The sequence below is a fragment of the Eleutherodactylus coqui genome, chromosome 6 (genome assembly GCF_035609145.1).
Source record: "Eleutherodactylus coqui strain aEleCoq1 chromosome 6, aEleCoq1.hap1, whole genome shotgun sequence".
Taxonomy (NCBI): Eukaryota; Metazoa; Chordata; class Amphibia; order Anura; family Eleutherodactylidae; genus Eleutherodactylus; species Eleutherodactylus coqui.
Window position 1 is genome coordinate 150,241,927 of NC_089842.1, and position 21,878 is coordinate 150,263,804.

Here is a 21,878-nt window from a genome sequence, read left to right on the forward strand (position 1 = left end):
AGTATTATAGTAGTTATATTCTTGTACATAGAGAGCAGTATTAAAGTAGTTATATTCTTGTACATAGAGGGCAGTATTATAGTAGTTATAGTCTTGTACATGGGTTGGCAGTATTATAGTAGTTATAGTCTTGTACATAGGAGGGCAGTATTGTAGTAGTATCCCTGTACATAGGAGCAGTATTATAGTAGTTATATTCTTGTACATAGGGGGCAGTATTATAGTAGTTATATTCTTGTACATAGGGAGCAGTATTATAGTAGTTATATTCTTGTACATAGAGGGCAGTATTATAGTAGTTATAGTCTTATACATAGGAGGGCAGTATTATAGTAGTATCCCTGTACATAGGAGCATAATTATAGTAGTTATATTCATGTACATAGGAGGCAGTATTATAGTAGTTATATTCTTGAACATAGGGGGCAGTATTACCATAGTTATATTCTTGTACATAGGAGGACAGTATTATAGTAGTTTTATTTGTGTAAATAGGAGGACAGTATTATAGTAGTTATATTCTTGTACATAGAGGGCAGTATTATAGTAGTTATATTCTTGTACATAGGGGGCAATATTATAGTAGTTATATTCTTGTACATAGGAGGACAGTATTATAGTAGTTTTATTTGTGTAAATAGGAGGACAGTATTATAGTAGTTATATTCTTGTACATAGAGGGCAGTATTATGGTTGTTATATTCTTGTACATAGGGGGCAATATTATAGTAGTTATATTCTTGTACATAGGAGGACAGTATTATAGTAGTTTTATTTGTGTAAATAGGAGGACAGTATTATAGTAGTTATATTCTTGTACATAAGAGGCAGTATTATAGTAGTTATATTCTTGAACATAGGGGGCAGTATTACCATAGTTATATTCTTGTACATAGGGGGCAGTATTATAGTAGTTATATTCTTGTACATAGGGGGCAGTATTATAGTAGTTATATTGTTGTACATATGGGGCATATTATAGTAGTTATATTGTTGTACAAAAGGATAGTATTATCGTTGTTATATTCTTGTACATAGGAGGCAGTATTATAGTAGTCATATTCTTGTACATAGGAGGACAGTATTATAGTAGTTTTATTTGTGTAAATAGGAGGACAGTATTAGAGTAGCTATATTCTTGTATATAGAGGGCAGTATTATAGTAGTTATATTCTTGTACATAGGGGGCAATATTATAGTAGTTATATTCTTGTACATAGGAGGACAGTATTATAGTAGTTTTATTTGTGTAAATAGGAGGACAGTATTATAGTAGTTATATTCTTGTACATAAGAGGCAGTATTATAGTAGTTATATTCTTGTACATAGGGAGCAGTATAATAGTAGTTATATTCTTGGATATTGAGCAGTATTATAGTAGTTATATATTTGTACATTGGGAGAGAGTTATAGTAGTTATATTCTTGTACATAGGAGGCAGTATTATAGTAGTCATATTGTTGTACATATGAGACAGTAATATAGTAGTTATATTCTTGTATATAGGGGCAGTATTATAGTAGTTATATTCTTGTACATAGGGGCAGTATTATAGTAGTTGTATTTTTGTACATAGGGGCAGTATTATAGTTGTTGTATTTTTGTACATAGGAGGCAGTATTATAGTAGTCATATTCTTGTACATAGGAGGCAGTATTATAGTAGTTATATACTTGTACATAGTTGGTAGTACTATAGTAGTTATATTCTTGTACACAGGGGGCAGTATTATAGTAGTTATTTTCTTGTACATAGGGATAGTATTATAGTAGCTATACTCTTGTACATAGGAGACAGTATTATAGTAGTCATATTCTTGTACATAGAAGGGCCATATTATAGTAGTATCCCTGTACATAGGGGTAGTATTATAGTAGTTATATTCTTGTACATAGAGGGCAGTATTATAGTAGTTATAGTCTTGTACATAGGAGGGCAGTATTATAGTAGTTATAGTCATGTACATAGGAGGGCAGTATTATAGTAGTATCCCTGTACATAGGAGGCAGTATTATAGTAGTTATATTCTTGTACATAGGGGGCAGTATTATAGTAGTTATATTCTTGTACATAGAGAGCAGTATTAAAGTAGTTATATTCTTGTACATAGAGGGCAGTATTATAGTAGTTATAGTCTTGTACATGGGTTGGCTGTATTATAGTAGTTATAGTCTTGTACATAGGAGGGCAGTATTGTAGTAGTATCCCTGTACATAGGAGCAGTATTATAGTAGTTATATTCTTGTACATAGGGGGCAGTATTATAGTAGTTATATTCTTGTACATAGGGAGCAGTATTATAGTAGTTATATTCTTGTACATAGAGGGCAGTATTATAGTAGTTATAGTCTTATACATAGGAGGGCAGTATTATAGTAGTATCCCTGTACATAGGAGCATAATTATAGTAGTTATATTCATGTACATAGGAGGCAGTATTATAGTAGTTATATTCTTGAACATAGGGGGCAGTATTACCATAGTTATATTCTTGTACATAGGAGGACAGTATTATAGTAGTTTTATTTGTGTAAATAGGAGGACAGTATTATAGTAGTTATATTCTTGTACATAGAGGGCAGTATTATAGTAGTTATATTCTTGTACATAGGGGGCAATATTATAGTAGTTATATTCTTGTACATAGGAGGACAGTATTATAGTAGTTTTATTTGTGTAAATAGGAGGACAGTATTATAGTAGTTATATTCTTGTACATAAGAGGCAGTATTATAGTAGTTATATTCTTGAACATAGGGGGCAGTATTACCATAGTTATATTCTTGTACATAGGGGGCAGTATTATAGTAGTTATATTCTTGTACATAGGGGGCAGTATTATAGTAGTTATATTGTTGTACATATGGGGCATATTATAGTAGTTATATTGTTGTACAAAAGGATAGTATTATCATTGTTATATTCTTGTACATAGGAGGCAGTATTATAGTAGTCATATTCTTGTACATAGGAGGACAGTATTATAGTAGTTTTATTTGTGTAAATAGGAGGACAGTATTAGAGTAGCTATATTCTTGTATATAGAGGGCAGTATTATAGTAGTTATATTCTTGTACATAGGGGGCAATATTATAGTAGTTATATTCTTGTACATAGGAGGACAGTATTATAGTAGTTTTATTTGTGTAAATAGGAGGACAGTATTATAGTAGTTATATTCTTGTACATAAGAGGCAGTATTATAGTAGTTATATTCTTGTACATAGGGAGCAGTATAATAGTAGTTATATTCTTGGATATTGAGCAGTATTATAGTAGTTATATATTTGTACATTGGGAGAGAGTTATAGTAGTTATATTCTTGTACATAGGAGGCAGTATTATAGTAGTCATATTGTTGTACATATGAGACAGTAATATAGTAGTTATATTCTTGTACATAGGGGCAGTATTATAGTAGTTGTATTTTTGTACATAGGGGCAGTATTATAGTTGTTGTATTTTTGTACATAGGAGGCAGTATTATAGTAGTCATATTCTTGTACATAGGAGGCAGTATTATAGTAGTTATATACTTGTACATAGTTGGTAGTATTATAGTAGTTATATTCTTGTACATACGGGCAGTATTATCGTAGTTATATTCTTGTACATAGGGATAGTATTATAGTAGCTATACTCTTGTACATAGGAGACAGTATTATAGTAGTCATATTCTTGTACATAGGAGACAGTATTATAGTAGTTATATTCTTGTACATAGAGGGCAGTATTATAGTAGTTATATATTTGTACATTGGGACAGAGTTATAGTAGTTATATTCTTGTACATAGGAGGCAGTATTATAGTAGTTATAGTGTTATATGTAGGGACAGTATTATAATAGTTACAGTATATACTGGAACACACAAGGTTTTTTTTTTTAATTGTGTGAATATGTAACATAGTAATGGTAGCGTGCCATATTGTGGTAAACCTTGGTTATACACATTCAGCTGCACCCATCTGCAACTGCTAATGGCTGCAAGATTTTGCCACAGTAATTTGGTGCGATTTGAGTTGCATCTAGGTTACTGTGGTTTTCCACAGCTTGTGATCCTACCCTGTGGTTTACTGCTGATGATCAGCTTGTAACATTACACTTTAATAGTCCGTTTGCAGGTATAGAGGTAGATGAAATTGCTACAATTTCCCTTCCTATAATATCTGTCTTTATCAGTTCAATATTCATGCACCGAGTTAGCATCTTTTGTGTGCCCCTGGCTTGGAGGGGTAAGATGGCAGTCCTAATTAAAGAAGAAACACGTACCCCTGTTAATGATTAGTGTTTATGGAAAGGGCAAGTTAATTTTCCGCATCAAAAACTTTCTGAACTCTGCTATTGTAGGATAAGCTGTAGCTTCCTGTATACAAACCTCACAAAGGATGGGTATCTGAGCTGTCACCATAGGCAGTTCCCAGGCTTTGCCTCTGGCTCATGGAGTAGACAGCACCCCTGCTCTAGCCTTCCTCCTGTTAGCTTTACCAAATCAATAGCTTGGGGTGTTTTATTTTGTAATGGGATGCCAGTTCTGGTCTAGAGTTACTTATAACAGCAGAGGACATAGACGGATCAGTTGTAGCTGGGATATCATGTATCGTACCAAGTTTCCCTGCAGTCAGTTAGATGTCCCCTAAAGGACTGGCCATTCTTATTCTCACCATGGATACTAAATATATTTACACAGCACCAACATACTCCATGACACTGATGAGTTACAAATGAACTCACCCATGGAAACAACTCTGTCTATTTATGCATATGGTGCTATTAGAGGGGGTGCTATAATTAGTGGTCAACTTTTCATTACTCTTGTGGTGTGTGCATGCAACACTGCACCCACTGAATGCTACCATGCCAACAGCTTGTCATGAGGAGAACACTCAAATCAGCTAAAACAAGGGGGAAAGGTCTTGAAAACTCCTAAAACTCTTTTCTGAACTCTTAACAACCAGTGGTAAAACCATATAAGTCCACCACTGGTGAAGGGTCTGAAGCCCAGAGTACTTCTTGCCTCACCTCACATAGGAGAGTCTTTTGCAAATAAGGTTGAAGAGTTATGTGCAAGTTGCGCTTGAAATTCTTGGGCGCAACCGGCATCGGCCGTGCGCTGTCCGATACCCTTGGGCAGTAGACATCGCTTGTCGGATTCTGGTCTGTAAATCGAACCAGAATAGGACATGCTGTGATTTTTTTTCACGTGGACCATCTCTGCATTTAGAATCCAAGATGTGAAGGAAATTTAAAAAATCTCCTTCACACTGAGTGGAATATTTCCGCAATTAATCAGCGTTTATGAAAAATGCTATGGATTCTAAATTCACAGCATATTCTGGATATCAGCCCTTAAAATGCAAGGGTTAAAATCCGCAGCAGATCTACTATATACACGCGTATGTGTATTTTTATGGTCGCTTGTTAAATCGCGTGAATGAAGAAAAGATGCGATCAAGTCCCGAGTTTAAGTAGCGTTATCTCATCCATTCACACTGCCGGGTGCGATGTATTAGCAAAAAAATACACCGCAGACCGGAAATCCCTCACTCAGCATAAATCCTCAGAATGACTTCTTATGCCTACATAAAGGCGCCTGTAAGCTTTTCCGTGCGTTGGACACTGCTAAACTGCCTCCCCTTCCTTTTTTTGCAGCTCCCATAGGAGTCTATGGAAGCTGCCGGCGTATATTTGTCGAAAGATAGGTCTTGTTCTATCTTTTCCGGCAGCGTATAATCTTGCTCGCCGATTTTGGTCGCGTATGTGCTAGTTTTTCCGGCGCGACCTTTTTATGCGGCTACTAATTGGTCACCTGAACAATCCCATTGGAAGTCAATGCTTTGGATAGTCGTAATTTTCCGCAGATGTTAAATCGCGTCAAAATAGCCGCATAAAAACACTTGTGTAAATAAAGCCTAAACCACAGCCAAATCCGAAACATTTAGGTGCAAATTTAGTCCCTGTGGATTTTCTGCATATTTAGTTTGCATTCTCCCCAACTGAAGGTTCCCTAAGGGGGCCTTCACACTTGCGATCGCGATATCGCTGCGTTTTTTTAACGCAAATGTCAGTAGGACTTTCTAATGTTAAAAATGCATCGCACACAAATCGCAAGTGTAAAGGCACCCTAATTGCTGCAAATTTACTGCAGTAAATCCCACTGAGGAAATTCCGGAGCACTGACGTCCTGTGTGAAGGCACCCAAAGGGCTTATTCACATAGACGCATTTGCGCTGCGTATTATGCATACAAAATGTGTATGTGCAATATGCAATGAATAGAACCAATTGATGCGTTTCGGTCGCGCAAAAAAAATCCCACAGCATGTTTTATTTTTCTGCTTGTCGCTCATGAAAATAGCACATATTAAACTTAATTGCCCATTGAAATCAGTGGGAGCATGCACACATAGGCACGCAAAAACACAACACCCAATGCGCAAAGGCTTATGCCCGTCCAAAGCCGAATTAAGGGTGCATTCACATGGGCATATGCGCCTTTCGATCCATGAATACACGGGCCAAAATACAATGCTGGTTTGCGTTTTTCTGCCTATTGGCAGTATTTTTACTGGTGTAAATACACAGTGTGAAAAAAAACAATGCACAAAATCGCATTAATTTTGTACATAGCTACACAGCAGGTACAGCCACCGCGCGTTTCGCGTGTATTAATACATGCCCATTGATTTCAATGGATTTCTACAGTGTGTAATACGCACCAAGATAGGACATGCTGCATTTTTTTAAAGTGAATGCACATCACATGAATACGTTCAAGTGAGCGAACCCATTGAAATCAATGTGTTCTATTCACTGCGTAATATGTGCGCAAAAATACACGTAATACACTGTGCACATACGGTTGTGTAGCTAAGCCCTCAGACCCCGCATACCCCTAGTGTATTTCGGTCCATGTGCGGTCCGTGTTACCTCACAGACAGCACACGCACCCATTATAGCCTGTGTGGCTGCGCACCTTGTCCGTTTTTCAGGCCATGTGAGAAAACTCATCGCCCGACCTATTCTTGTCCGTCTCGCGGATGAGAATTAGGACATGCAAATACACGGAAGCGTGCGGCCTGTCCGTGTATCAGACAGCACACGGACATTTGTCTGATGCAAGTTGTGTCCGCACCACTTGGGCACAACTCGCACCCACGTCAAATGTGTGCCGGGCCTAAATGTGAGCGTCAAAGTGCAAAGCGAGATGGCTGTGGTGGTCTTCACATGATGGACATGGGAGCCCTTTTGTATTAGGGGGTCGCAGAATTCTGCCCACAGTCTGAATTATGAAATGAACAGAACATAGAAGAGCTTATGACATTATAATGTGCAGACTCTCCTCCTTTGTCTCTGTGAGGCTGTTTCCCAGTGTGATACCCCTTATAGGTGGGTGTGGCGCAGTTAGCCCCCTCATAAGCTGGTTTGAGGCAGTTAGTCCCCTCATAGGTGGGTGTGGGGCTGTTAGCCCCCTCATATGTTGGTTTGAGGCAGTTAGCTTCCTCATAGGTGGGTGTGGGGCAGTTAGTCCCCGCTTAGGGTGGTGTGGAGCAGTTAGCCCCCTCATAGTTGGGTGTGGGGCGGTTATCCCCCTCATAGGTGGGTGTGGGGCAGTTAGCCCCCTCATAGGGCTGTGTGGGGTAGTTTGCCCTTTCATAGGTGGGTGTGAGGCAGTTAGCCCACTCATAGGGTGGTGTGGGGCAGTTACCCCCCTCATAGTTGGATGTGTGGCAGTTACCCCCCTCATAGGTGGGTGTGGGGCAGTTACCCCCCTCATAGGGTAGTGTGGGGCACTTAGCCCCCTCATAGGGTGGTGTGGGGCAGTTAGCCCCCTTATAGGGTGGTGTGGGGCAGTTAGCCCCCTCATAGGTGGGTGTTGGGTAGTTAGCCCCTTCATAGGTGGGTGTGAGGCAGTTAGCCCCCTCATAGGTGGGTGTGGGGTAGTTAGCCCCTACATAGGTGGGTGTGGGGCACTTAGCCCCCTCATAGGGTAGTGTGGGGCACTTAGCCCCCTCATAGGTGGGTGTGGGGTAGTTAGCCCCCTCATAGGGTGGTGTGGGGCAGTTAGCCCCCTCATCCACCCCTCACATAGCGGGTATACGCCGTCCTCAGGTAGAGCGAGGGGTTAAGCGGCCGCCCGTCTCTGTGTCTCGCTGTGAAGAGGGGGCGGGGCCGAGCAAGTTCAAGTCCTCATCCCAAAATCCTGGAGCTCAGGCCCCTCCTCGTCAGTGCGGCGGCCGCTGAGGAGACACCGGACCCGGGACGGGCAGCGGACGGTCAGGGCTCCGCGTTGTCTGAGGGTTTTACCTCACGTTCTCATTTTGGGCGCCATGAGAAACCCCTCGGAGCGGTTGTCATGGTAACCGAGGGCGGCAGCAGGCCGGAGACAGCACCCCAGCACCGGGGAGAAGAAGGAGGTTACTGAGCGGGGAGTCGCTAAAGAAAGGGGGATACAGCAGACCTAGTGAGGGGCTGGTGAGGAGAGCACCCAGGATGGAGGACGGCTTCTCCAGCTACAGCAGCAGCCTCTACGACACCACCTCCCTCTTCCAGTTCTGCAATGGTGAGTACCTGTAGAGAGGATACAGCCAGTGCCACTACACATCCCAGCATGCCCTTAGTAGCTTTAATAGCTAGAAGGGGGTTGGAGTGTGCTGGGACTTGTGGTTCCTAGTCAACCTCCATAGAGGCTTGTTTGCAACCCTGTGGAACTATATGGATTCCAACAGGCCCTTGCAGCCTTATGAAGGAAGGTTATGCTGGGGCTTGTAGTACTAAGGCTGCATCTGAGTTAGTCTGGGGCTTTGTGGAAGGTAGTTTATTCTGGGTGGGATTACATTGCCACCCTCAGGGACTACCGATCCCAGCATGCCCTGTCAGTCGCTGAAGGATATTTTTTTGTCAGAGGCTGCTACAGCCTTTGCTGGGACTTTTAGTCCCTCATCAATCCGCTGCCTATGCCATGGCTGCATGTTTTTGCACCTTGACCTGTGCAGCTGAATCATCCTGTAGTACAAAGTTCTGCAACTTTCTGATAGACTTCATGTAACAATTCCTTAGTATTTTTAAAGATGTCTGCTTGCTGTCAGTGAACATTAAGTCCTAAGGGGACACCACAATATTTCCGCAGCACCGCTGTAGAATTTGCCATTTGGAAAATTCTGTGCCAAATTCTTCAGTCCTAAATGTAGATTTTTGATGCAGAATTTACCAATTTTCAATTAGCCGTGCGGATTTGGGTGTGGAAGCTTCCTCATGAGCAGCGTTGCTCCTAATGGCTCTTGCAGCAGAGGGTTTGCTACGTTTGTGTCCAGTCTAGACAATCCTCTGAGAGATGAACAGGCTGGACTCCATCATGATACATTGTAACAAACTATCGGGACAGGAGAGATTCTCCTGACTGGATACAACTGTACAATGTCTGCCGCTGGGAGAACTATTAGGTTTCAGCCTCTGCATTTATACAAGAGTGTTCCTATTCACTGACTGCAAGCAGAGATAAGAACATAAAGCTTACTTAAAAGTTCTATAGGTTTGTTGTTTTTTTTTTAATATTTACATGGTGGTGTATGACTACAGATCCTAGCGGGCACTGACGGTTGGAGGTCTGCTGGTTCTTATTGTGCCAGGCTCAGAACTGTCCCCTCTCCCTTGTGCCTGCCTTAAACCTGCCACTTGTATCTTTTTCCTTTCTTACTTGGTGTGCCCGCTGATGGAAGAAGTAATAAAGTATGTGCCCCTAGTGACACTGCAGCTCCTATGGTAGCCTTGGTCTACAGATGAGCTCCACTAGCAGTGATGGAAAAAGACACCTGAACATTTACCTGTGGGATACTTGGAGACCAAAGCTGGACTTTCAGAATCCAACAGGAACTCCTTAGTGCTCATTTCCCCCGAGCGTAATTGCATTGATCCATTCACATTAGTGTGTGTGTGTATATAATATATATTATTGCATATGAAAAAGAACACAGCATATTCTATTTCACAATGTATTATGCGTAGAGATGAGTGAGTATACTCGCTAAGGCACATTACTCGAGCGAGTAGTGCCTTAGCTGAGTATCTCCCCGCTCGTCTCGGGGGCTGGCGGGGGGGGAGAGCGGGGAGGAACGGAGGGGAGATCTCTCTCTCCCTCTCTCCTCGCCGCTCACCGCCGCAACTCACCTGGCGCCGGCAGCCGAATCTTTAGAGAAGAGCGGGGAGATACTCGGCTAAGGCACTACTCGATTGAGTAATGTGCCTTAGCGAGTATACTCGCTCATCTCTAATTATGCGTATTGGAGGATTGATGTGTTTGAGCTGTGCCGCTTGCAAAAGCTGCTGCGTATGTCCTAGACGGCGAGAGTAAAAAACAGAGAAGTCCTGAAGTGTATAAGACCCGATATATCACTGGATGGCAAGATGGCCGGACTCAGGCTCACAGATTTTAACCATGTAATGCGAGCAGAGTTACTAGAAAAATCTATAATACTCAGACAAATCTATAATACTCAGACAAATCCGTGGCAAAAGAAGACCTGGCTGCCAAAGGACACGATGGCTAGTACTGGCATGGATATCACACAACTGAAAGAAGCCGTGCAAAACCGAAGAAATATGGAGGGAGCTCACATTTTTAGAGTTGACGAAGGTCGTGAATGACTAAACGGCTAACAACAACCTTATGCATTTTATTCATTGCTGTACATGCACAATACATTGCTATGAGACAGAACAGGGGAGAAAAAAAGAAAAACGAAAAAAACAAGTCACACTGTGTATGGCAGCGTACGTGAGATATGCTGCCATACACAATGATAGCCGGCTCAACGCCAGCCCCCATGACGGTAAAACGCTGCGTGATCCACACAGCATTTTACGCATCAGCTGTGGGAATGAACCCTTAGTTTGGGGGGCACGACTGCATCTCTTGTCAATCTCTTTAGCCACATCCTGTTCTGTCATTGCCTTAAGGGTCATTCACACCACCCTATTTTGACCATATTTTGTAAGATTTGTAAGATTTTGTCTAAGATGGCATGTAAACATAATTTGGATTTTGCCATATGTTTGTCTTTCTCTTTTACACACTGACCATATTTTCAAAAGTTGCATGGTGTATTACGAAACTTTTCACCATGGGAAGTGTTTAAAATACGCAGCGTGCACTACGTATGTCTGTTTTTGCCCCGTATTGTCATTTGTTGGTGGTATTTTCTGTCAGGCCACTCACACAGGCGTTAGTAAATGCAGCATTTTCATTAGGGCATAGCTGCTCTGTACGGCGTTGTTAGTCTGCAGGCAAAGCAAGACATCACCACTTTAACCTTCCCTCCCGGTGACAGTATTGAAAATGCTCCCCATTGATTTCAATGGGTGACGCATTATGTTTTTAAAATGCTTGAAAATAGAACAGACAGCACTCGAAACTTGCAGAGTGTTAAGGCAGCCGAAGTGCAGTCCTAAGCTCTCGATCACAACCTGAAGGTTGCGGGTTCGATCTCCACATGATTTAGGTAGCCGTCTGAAGTTTAAAGGGGTTGTCCCGCGGCAGCAAGTGGGTCTATACACTTCTGTATGGCCATAATAATGCACTTTGTAATATACATTGTGCATTAATTATGAGCCATACAGAAGTTATAAAAAGTTTTTTACTTACCTGCTCCGTTGCTGGCGTCCTCGTCTCCATGGTGCCGACTAATTTTCGCCCTCCGATGGCCAAATTAGCCGCGCTTGCGCAGTCCAGGTCTTCTCCTGTTCTCTATGGGGCTCCGTGTAGCTCCGCCCTGTCATGTGCCGATTCCAGCCAATCAGGAGGCTGGAATCGGCAATGGACCGCACAGAAGAGCTGCGGTCCACGGAGGCAGAGGATCCCGGCGGCCATCTTCACAGGTAAGTATAGAAGTCACCGGAGCGCGGGGATTAAGGTAAGCGCTCCGGTGAGCTTTCTGTACGTCCCTGCATCGGGGTTGTCTCGCGCCGAACGGGGGGGGGGGGGGTTGAAAAAAAAAAAAAAACCGTTTCGGCGCGGGACAACCCCTTTAAATCAGCCTTCCGTCCTTCCGAGGTCAGTAAAAACCGTTTGCTGGGGGATAAAAAGATGACTGGGGAAGGCAATGCAAACCACCCCGCAAAAATAGTCTGCCAAGAAAACGTCATGATGTGACTTCACCCTAGAAGTCAGTCATAACTCGGTGCTTGCACCAGGGTACTTTACCTAACTAGACAACTTCTTTAAAAAAGTTTTGGGTCAATGTTTGTGAATGGAAATGAAAATCGCAACATGACGACTTCTTTGTGATTTGAACTCTTCATGAAACAGTATTACAACAGACATCGCCTGGCACAACTAGCCTAAGAGACCTGCATCAATGAGGATCTGCGCTCTTTAAACTAGTGCACTACTTAGTGCCCGTGGATACTTCTACCCCCACTGGACAGGTTTGCTCAGCAGGTCCCTCTTGTAAAAGTGATCCTATGGCTGGCACACATTCACATATGACGACTTGTGAAATGTGAACCATGTGATCCCTCTGGACTAATTAGTGAGTGAGAGATGCAGTATATGAGAGATGCAGTATATGCCGATGACAATCTCAAGGACGGTTCTGTGGATGCAGTAGTACCACAGCCTCTAGTTAAAAGGAATCTGCCAGGTATGACACATGAACTTTGTGTTAGGTATCAGATGGTGGATGTGGGCAGTGCTCCACCCCCTCAAGCAGTGCACTAGGTTTACCCAGAGGACTCCTTTTAATACGGCATCTATGCCTCAGGGCATGTTCAGACAGGCTAAATAACTATCTGATCCACGTCCGGTTTTTCCAACATGGATCTGACAGTTTACTCCGAGGCAGAACTCTGAGCTTGAGCCTTAGAGTTCTACCGCAGATTTACCCCTGATCAATGGGGCAGATTTGCCAGTTGCAGTCTGTTTGACTTTCTGTGCCAAGAATTAACATGTCAGTGTTTTTCTTTTTTTTTTTTTTTTCTCCTGAGACACAGACTTTAGACTCTGCATGGGGAAAAATCTGTGTTGAATGAACTATAGTGCTGAATTTCATTGGATTCAATAGAAAGCTAAAATGGTGCAAATTTTGGTTTGGAATCCGTGCAAATTTCCACCATGTGAATGAGGCCTTTGTTTATAGATCTTCTTTAAGGGGATTGTCAGAGATTAGAAATATGAGGCTGCATTCTTCCAAATACAGCGCCATACCTGGCCATGAATTGTATCTGGTATTGCAGCAGAACTCCATTGAAGTGTCATAGAGACATGTCTAAAGTACGGTATTAATCAGTGAGGAGCTTGCTGCCAAAACCCCTGCTGATTTCTAGAATAAGGGGGCTGCAGTACTCATTCGAACGCTGTGCCCCCTCTGCTGTCTTCACTGCTTTTCAGCTCCTCCCGGCAGCTGAAGATGGGTCTATAGAGGTCTGGTGTGCACTACAGCCCCCTTGTTCTAGAAATCGGCAGGGGTCTCGACAGCGAGACCCCCACTGATCAATACTTTTTGACATGTCAAAAGTTAGTTGAAAGTGCAGCTACTCTTTAAATCCCCCATTGATCCAGCACTGCCACACTGGTGATTCCCATTTGTCTTTATTTTCCTGCAGTGGTAACGTGCGGTTCTTGCCAGCATCACCAGTGAGACCATTGATTGGCTGTAGATGTATGGCATGTCATCGCTCCAGGAAAATAAGCGACGACCCTCGGGGGGCAACCAGAGCATCAGCGGTAGGGATTGGACAGATGAGTAGGGATGTTTCATTCAGATGGCAGTTAGATCCACATACAGAGCTTCTGTCCCAGGACTCTGTCTGGATGGGTGAAAACTGCTTCCATATGGAAATCTGCATGACTCCATAGCCCGCTATTAGTAAAACAGAGACCAGAACTGCAAACTTCCTTAGCCATACTACTTTTCCTTTGACTTTTGTGGGAAGAGGAGGAACAAGTAGCACCACGGGAGCAGCATCATGATCCTCCCCTGGAAACGCACAGATGTGGTCTAGCCCTGGCTGCTGCCGGGATGTTCTGCCTGTGTGTGGGCTCCGTGCACGGAAGTGACTGCATTTGTTGGTAAACTTTGGCATAATAGCAGACTATGATCGTCTGGCAGGAGTGGCAGCCGGCATTGTGTAATAATTAATATTCTGTCAAACACTCAGCTGCAGACACTGGAATGGTGGAATCTGCTTTCACTTTGTGCCAGGAATTCGCACGGTTTGCTGGGATATCACAGCGCAGACTGTGCGTCTCTATAGACCTGGCTGGTAGCTCATGTCACAGCGAAATGCCTCCAGAGGATTAATCCCTTGTGCGTTACACAGTTATGATGTGACGTTATTATTGCTACTGTCGTTATATATCAGCATTAATCACACGCAGTACTGCCCACTGTCAGCGCCAATGTGTGCAGAATACTACATCGCATGAGTGCAGGCCTTGCTGTCAGCCCGGCATTACAGGGACTTGTAGAGGCTGTTTAGACCAGCTCTGTAAATGATTAGCTCATCTCATTTCTGTAGTGATGGAGTATACAGGACATGTCAGGAGCATTAGGAAAGGTTCTTTCCCACATGGTGGGCAAATCCACGCGAACATCTGTAAGACTTGCATGCGGAATTACCATGGGTTTTTACCCTTTGCAAAGGATGACATGATTACCTAGAGCAGGACTGAACTATTACAGGGGGTGTCTTTTAATGTGGTATTACTTACTTGGAAGGACTGTGGTTGCTAAAACCAATTCCTGTAAGGGTTCTTTTATGCGCAGCGATAAGTCGGTTGAACAAGTAAACGTTGACCGAGGCGATTGCTTTAAAATGCAGTCAGTTCACACATGCAGATAGTATATCTTTAAATATTTTCATCTTTCACTCGTTCACTCAATTGCTGGTCTTCAGGGGACTGTACCATTGAATGGGGACAACTGAACGATCTCTGTAACACATAACTTGTAAACGACTGAACTATTATTATAGCTGTATAAAATGAATGACGAACGATAAGCAAACTAATTTTAGAGAGGTTGTCCGGATTATTCAAACTATCTGAACAGACTTCTAATGTCTAAAATGAAACCAGTTCCTACTTGTGTCTCCCAGCTCCCTGTTGTGTCAAGCACCACTGCTCTGATGCAATACTTACAGGCTGCAGCAGCCTATATAGTGAGCATCAAAGGCTGCTGCAGCCAGTGACAGAGCTCAATGATTTGTAGACATGGGGAGCCTGTTCAGATAGTTTGAATAAGTTGAACAACCCCTTTTAAATGGAACCGTTTTTGATCCTTGAAGCCCATAAACTACGTCATGAGGCTCAAAGGTAAAGGAACAGGGAGTCCAGGGAGCGGTGCTTGATACTTACCGTGCACCCCATTCTAGCACTGTGTCCCTGTGAAGTTGCTGCATGCTCACGAGGTAACTCTTTTTCAGTCTGCTCTGTGTGCATCCATGTTCATCTCTATGGGAGAGTGTGCACAGAGAGCAGGTTGCAAAGGGTCCCTCTGAGCGCTGGGACGCAGCACTGGAACGGGCGCCTGGTGAGTATCAAACACCACTGCTGGGACGCACTCTTCCCTATCCTTTGAGCCCCATAACATAATTCAGGGGCATAATTATAGAGGATGCAGTTGCACCCGGGCCCAGGAGCCTTAGGGGGCCCATAAGCCTTCTCTTCTTCATATAGGGAGCCCAATACTATGATGAAAGCATTATAGTTGGGAGCCCGGTTATAGATTTTGCATCGGGGCCCTGAAGCTTCAAGTTGCACCTCTGACGTGATTTATGGGGCTCAAAGGTCTTGACAAGTTCCCTTTCATCCAGCATTGGATAGTTGAGACAAATGCTGGATCTTCAGACTGTTTCCTTAGAGCTCCATGATCAAAAAAATGAATAGGCCTGGGGTTGGGTCATCACCGATTAAACAATGGGTGGGGTATGCTCATCTTTGGTATATATTGCACCTCCAGAGGACGCCTGTCTCCCAATTCAAACTCACTTTTGTCATTGAAATCAGTGTAGAAGTGTTAACAGTTTATGGGGCTATGATTACAGCCAAGTGCTGCCCGCTGTCTTTTTTTTTTTCTTCCATTATTCCCGTTGACCAGTCAGGAGACCAGGACGTGTTGTGCGTAAAGAGTGGCGCGATCAGGTGAGCAGGGTGGTGGCGGCGGCGGCAAATCATATTCCCTTCCTATTCCCAGAAGGCCCTTTAGCAGACATGGAACACATTAATACACTCTCTTTCTGTAGTATAGAGGGAAGAATGTAGACTTCTATTTTCAAATGTCTGTATTCTGCTGATGAGATCTGGCTTGCTCCTATTGGGAAATCTCTGCCTTTGTTGGAGTTATATAAGGAAATTGCTGATGTCTTTGGGCAGGGTCTATTATTCATCCTTCTCTTTATCTTTATCTCTACATGGTCTACCTGAGTTCATACTCTGTATTTAGCTCTATGATCTTCCTGTGTCTCCTCCAGTCCAGGGCGTTGGTGGAGAGACGCAGAGCGAGTGTGGGAGAGTTTATCCAACTCCTTCCTGTCAATGTTTTCTGCAGTCAGGACTTCAGTGGATCTGCCGACCTTCTGCACTTTATCAGGATTAGATGGGGGTAGGGTGGCTTCATATTAACAAAAAAAGGGGGGGTAACCGCATTCTGTATTGTCCTACCGGCTATAATATGTATGCCTATTGTCCCGGAGAAAGGCACTTTCTTAATTGGAACTGAGGTGAGGGGAGCGGCGGCGGACACTTGGATGCTGAGTGAACAAACCAGTTTAGTTAACCATTTAAGCCACAGGAATGAGTTGCTGTTCACTGCTGCATTGACACATACATTCATGCATGCATGCATACATACATACATACATAATGTTGGTTTAGTAAGGAGTAGAGATGAGCGAGCATACTCGCTAAGGACAATTACTTGATCGAGCATTGTCCTTAGCGAGTACCTGCCCGCTCGGAAGAAAAGGTTCGGCTGCCGGCGCGGGTGAGAGGTGAGTTGCGGCAGTGAGCAGGGGCGAACGGGGGGGAGAGAGGGAGAGAGAGATCTCCCCTCTGCTCACCCCCCCCCCCCCCCCCACTGCTCCCTGCCGGCGTACCTGCGGGAGATAGCGTGAAGCCGCTTCCCCGCCCACCGCCGTCGCGTCAAATGACGCTGCGGCGGTAGGTGGGGAAGCGTTTTTTCACGCTATCTCCCGCTGGTTACAGCGGGAGATAGCATGAACGGACGGCTTCCATTGACTGCAATGGAAGCCGTCAGCGCGTACAGCCCGTCCTCACCCGCAGCAAATAGAGCATGCTGCGGGTGAGGACGGGAGAAATCGCGGTGCGTAATTCCGCGGTGGAATTACGCATCGTGAGCATTGTGCTATTAGGTTCAATAGAACCTAATAGCAGGGGGCCACGCAGCGGATTTTTGCCGCGAATTTACGCGGCGTAAATCCGTTCGTGGGAAGGAGGCCTTACAGTTTAATAGCAAGTGACTATAAACAAAAGGTTTCCATTAACTGACAGCAGCTGAATATAGGCCAGTTTCCCATCTGTGTTAATACATCCAGTGGTAGTAGTGTTTCTTGATGCCACCGGAAGCTAGGGGTTTTACAGGAGTAAAGCCCCTGTCACACCCCCAGCTCCTGATAGGGCCAAGGGTATAAGGTCGTAGTGGCACACTGTGGACTGATTTCTGCGTGCAGGGCACGCAAATCAATCCACAGTGTGCTGCTGCTGTCTGTGTGTGCAGCGGGAAGGCCGTCTTTTCTGCCATGCTTACCCGCCGTCCATCCCCTCAGTCCTGGGTACGGTCCGGCGGCTGCACGGTCCCTGCTGGGGGCCAGCTGAGTGCAGTGTCGCGCCGTCTGCCTCTCTGCTGCCTGATCCCAGGGGGCAGCCTGACTGCTGTTGCGGCAGGCGCCTCTCTGCTAGCTGACGCTAGCGCCTGCGTGCTCCCTGCTCGGGGGCGGCTGACTGCTGGATATTGGCAGCCGGCTCTCTGCTGGCTGACGGCTGTTACCCAGCGTTAGGCCTCAGAAAACTTCGGCCACCTCTCTGGTGCCTGATGCCGGCTGCCTCTGTGACCGCTGCACCAAAGAAACCTGAGAATACGTCCACTGCTGCAGTGATTGGTGACAGCGTCAGCCTCTGGTTCCGTGATGGGTGCTCCCTTCCTAACACCTGTGCTGAAATTATGATGCGGGAAGGCACAAGCCCTACATACACTACATACATTTAGTGCCCTTGCAGGACCTGAGCAATTCACAGCACTACAGCCAATCAGCATCAGGGGGTGTCACCCCCTGTCAATCTTGACTCCACCAGGAATTCCTGGTGGCGTCAAGATACACTAATACCACGTCCAGTCGGAGGTTCTGTCGCAGGTCCTGCTCAATGCCGGAAGAAAAAGTGCAGCATGCAGGACTTTTTCTCTTGTCCAAAAGCCGGGCAGCTGAGCAGGAACTGGGTCCATTCTGTGCTGTTCGGTTCCACCCTGGGACTGAGCCGATTGCCCACAGGGATTCCCCTTTCCTGCTCCCGAATAGAACCCCGGGTGCAGGTGTGAAACCACCTTTAGATCACTGTAGAACCCTACGGTGATCTAAATTTGGATGACTACAAGGCGGCGTGTCTTGTGTTCATCAGACAGATGCTAAACTGTGGTTTATTGTGTCCTTTTGGGAATAGCATGTCCTTTGGTTTTTCCTAGTCTACTTTCTTGACTCAGACTTGGAAAATATATATTACAAGACTTCTGATTGATCTTCCCACTGACAACACACATATATAAGATGCATAAATCAGCACAATGTAAATCAGACCTCAGCGGGAAGCATAGAAACAATTAGCTAATGGCAACTGCCTATTACGTCATTGCAGATGGAGTTCAGGGCACTGTGCTTGGATGCAATTTAGTGTAAAATGCTGATTCTCTATAAAATGATATAGATGGCACTGAGTGCTTTTTCTGGCAGCCTGAAAGCTGGATAAAGGATCCTGTGCATTGCCCATACCAATACATTTCACTGGAGGATGGGGCAGGAAATATAGTACAGTAGCTATATTGGATAGGTGTTGGATAGAAAGTTGACCTGCGGTATTGTAATCATGCCATGCTTTTATCTAACCCCTTCAAGACCACCACTTTTTCGGGTTTTTTTTTTCTGTTCCTGCCTTCCAGGAGCTGTAGCTTAAACTTTTCCTTGTCATAGGAAAATTGGAATTGTGAACCTTGTTTTGATAAATGTAATAGAACCTGTTATCATTGCCATACTAATATTGGTAAATAACTTGCCACTGTGCTGTATAAAGCATCTCCATACCCGGCATCATATTCTGCACCTGTGACAGGGCTTTTGTGTAGATAATATTTCATGTACACTCCATAGAATACCCGTAATACCACCTCTAAGAATTTGCCTGATTGCGCTCTGCCAGGACCAGACTAAGCAATATCACTTTGGAGCCTAAATGGGGCCGCTCCGGCGTGCTCGCGCCGCACATGTCTTCTGCGCATGCGCAGACCAGCTCTCCGGCGCGAGCACGCCGGAGCGGCCCCATTGAACAGAGCAGAAGACCGCACAGCGCAAGCGCGTCTAATGGAAGGAGAAGACGGCGTTAGTCGGCGCCATGGAGACGAGGACGCCAGCACCAGAGGGGGTAAGTGTATAACTTCTGTATGGCTCATATTTAATGCACGATGTATATTACAAAGTGCATTAGTATGGCCACACAGAAGTGTATAACCCCACTTGCCGCCGCGGGACAACCCCTTTAAGCAGCCCCTGGGCCAGCCATAGATATAGAGGGGACATCGTAGTCACTCTGTGGGCAAAACAATCACCAGAGATCACTGTGCTCCCCCCAAGTCATAGACAGCGCAGCTTTGTAGGAGACTAGCAGAGCATTCCCAAATTTCCGTGGGTGTTATATTGGTGGAATGGGATCCTGGATTTAACTAGATTTACATCTGGATTTTTCTAGAACCCGGTTGTAGTTACTACTTCAGTGCTGGCAGCTTTTTCATTCTCTTTCATTATACATATGGTTGCATATTAGCAACATAGTTATAGGCTAAACTACTGTAAAAAAACAAAAACACTGCAGCTATTAGATTTTCTGCTATGCATAAGCACAGGTTCAGTTGCAACTTGACAATGCAGGTGGACATTATGGACAGCCTATAGGCTAAAATGGCAAAGAAAAGCAGCCAGGAATGGAGAGGAAAAGACAAACCTGCCCTAGAACAGTGATGACGAACCTTTTAGAGACTGAGTGCCCAATCTGCAACCCAAAACCCATTTATTTATTGCAAAGTGCCAACACATCAGTGGGCGGGGCTTATCACGACGTATGATTTTTACCTCCGTCGTTCTTAAAAGGAAAGGGCTGCTTCAAAATAGACCGGGTGCAGATTTTGACTGCTTTTGGATGCAGAAATGCTGTGGAATTTGCCACAGAAATTTCCGCAGAGGACATTCTGCAACATTTCTGCATCATGTAAACATACCCCAGCAGTAATGGTGACCCCCAATGGTAATAGTGACCCTCCCGAGTGGCTTCAGCGGTAGTAGTGACACCCCCACAGTAAATTATTGAATACATCCTCAGTAGAAAATGCCCAGAAAATCCCTTTAGGGTGTGTTCACACATAGTTGATTTGTTGCAGATCTGCAACAAAATCCGCAGCAAATCAACTACGTATGATCGTACCCTGAGGCTTGATTCATAAGGGGGGTGAGTGGCCGCGTAACTTCCATGCAGAAAGTCTGCACAGTTATTCCGCCCGCTGCTCCTAATTCCGGGATTGGCCAGCAAAGATTTTTGCAAAAACTCGTCCACATGCTGCAACCAATCCGTTGCAGCCAAGCCACATGAAAACTTACATACGGCACGAAATTCTGCAGCACATCAATTCTTTTTTTTTTTTTTTCCCCCGCAGCGGCCTCTCTATGGGGAGAGAAAGCTGCAGCGGAATGCTGACGGTGAAACCGCTACAAAACCCGTGGCTATAGGTGACGGATCTTGAAGCTGCGGTTTTCCAGTGGAATTCTCTCCGTTTTTCGGGTTGGCCATTCCTTTAGAATTCTGCTGAAATTCCGTCCTATGTGACCCCCCCCCCCCCCCAACCTTCAGAATAAATTGAGAACTGGTTATTGGCGGCAGAGTCTTGCTGTCCAGGTCAGACGATGTAAGAACACATCCCTTTAGCAGGGGATTGATAACACCCAGTTGTCAGTTTAGGCTAGTACTATATGACGACTTTGGTCTTGTGACTAGCATCACTGCCAAATATCAGTGTAGCTCTGCGATCTCCTAACAGAACAAAGACCATGCGGGTCGCATTGCAACTTGCAAGTAGCTGCGATCTACGGACTGCAACAAATCAACAATTATGATAGTGTCACTATTCTAGCTATTTGCCAGTGATGACAGGCCATGGATTGACTTCTGTTAGATTGCAGGGATACCCTTTGATCTTCAGTCGTACATTCATACATTTTCAGGAGGAACGGCACAGTACAGAGTTATGAGAAAAGGCGCTCCAGAATTCTATGTTTGTTTTTCTTTTGTTTGTTTTTTTTTCTTCTTCCTTGCGTTTTCAGGCATTTACTAAGAGACATGTCAGGAGTGCTGACAGGTCATCATTTTAAGGACAAGTGAGTATTCCACCAGAGGAGACTCTCAATCATAGTAATGGCAGTTGGGTATTGATTATATGAGTTCTCCGCTATTATTGATAGGTCAGCAGAGAGGATAGAACTCTGGAATTGACATGATAAATTTCCAGCCACTAAGAGGATTGTACATTTCGGTTTTGGTCCTGAGTGGGTGAGGCATGTAACGAGTACAGCTCTGTGACTCAGTGCAGCTCCTGTCCTGTGCCGTCTCTGCTC

The 21,878-nt window shown here is 44.4% G+C and overlaps 1 protein-coding gene across 6 annotated transcripts in view; it reads left to right on the forward strand.

Annotated features, from left to right (window-relative positions):
* Positions 1 to 21,878, forward strand: part of EML1 (EMAP like 1) — a 136,118-nt gene that overhangs the window by 52,152 nt on the left and 62,088 nt on the right. For 5 of the 6 annotated variants that reach the window (XM_066607961.1, XM_066607962.1, XM_066607964.1 and 2 more), the window contains exon 1: positions 8,208 to 8,562. The exons of the other annotated variant lie outside the window; for it this stretch is intronic. In XM_066607961.1, the coding sequence (XP_066464058.1) occupies positions 8,493 to 8,562 (70 nt within the window). In that variant the 5' untranslated portion in view covers positions 8,208 to 8,492. Of the gene's footprint in view, positions 1 to 8,207; positions 8,563 to 21,878 lie in introns of those variants that run through there. 6 annotated transcript variants of the gene reach the window in all.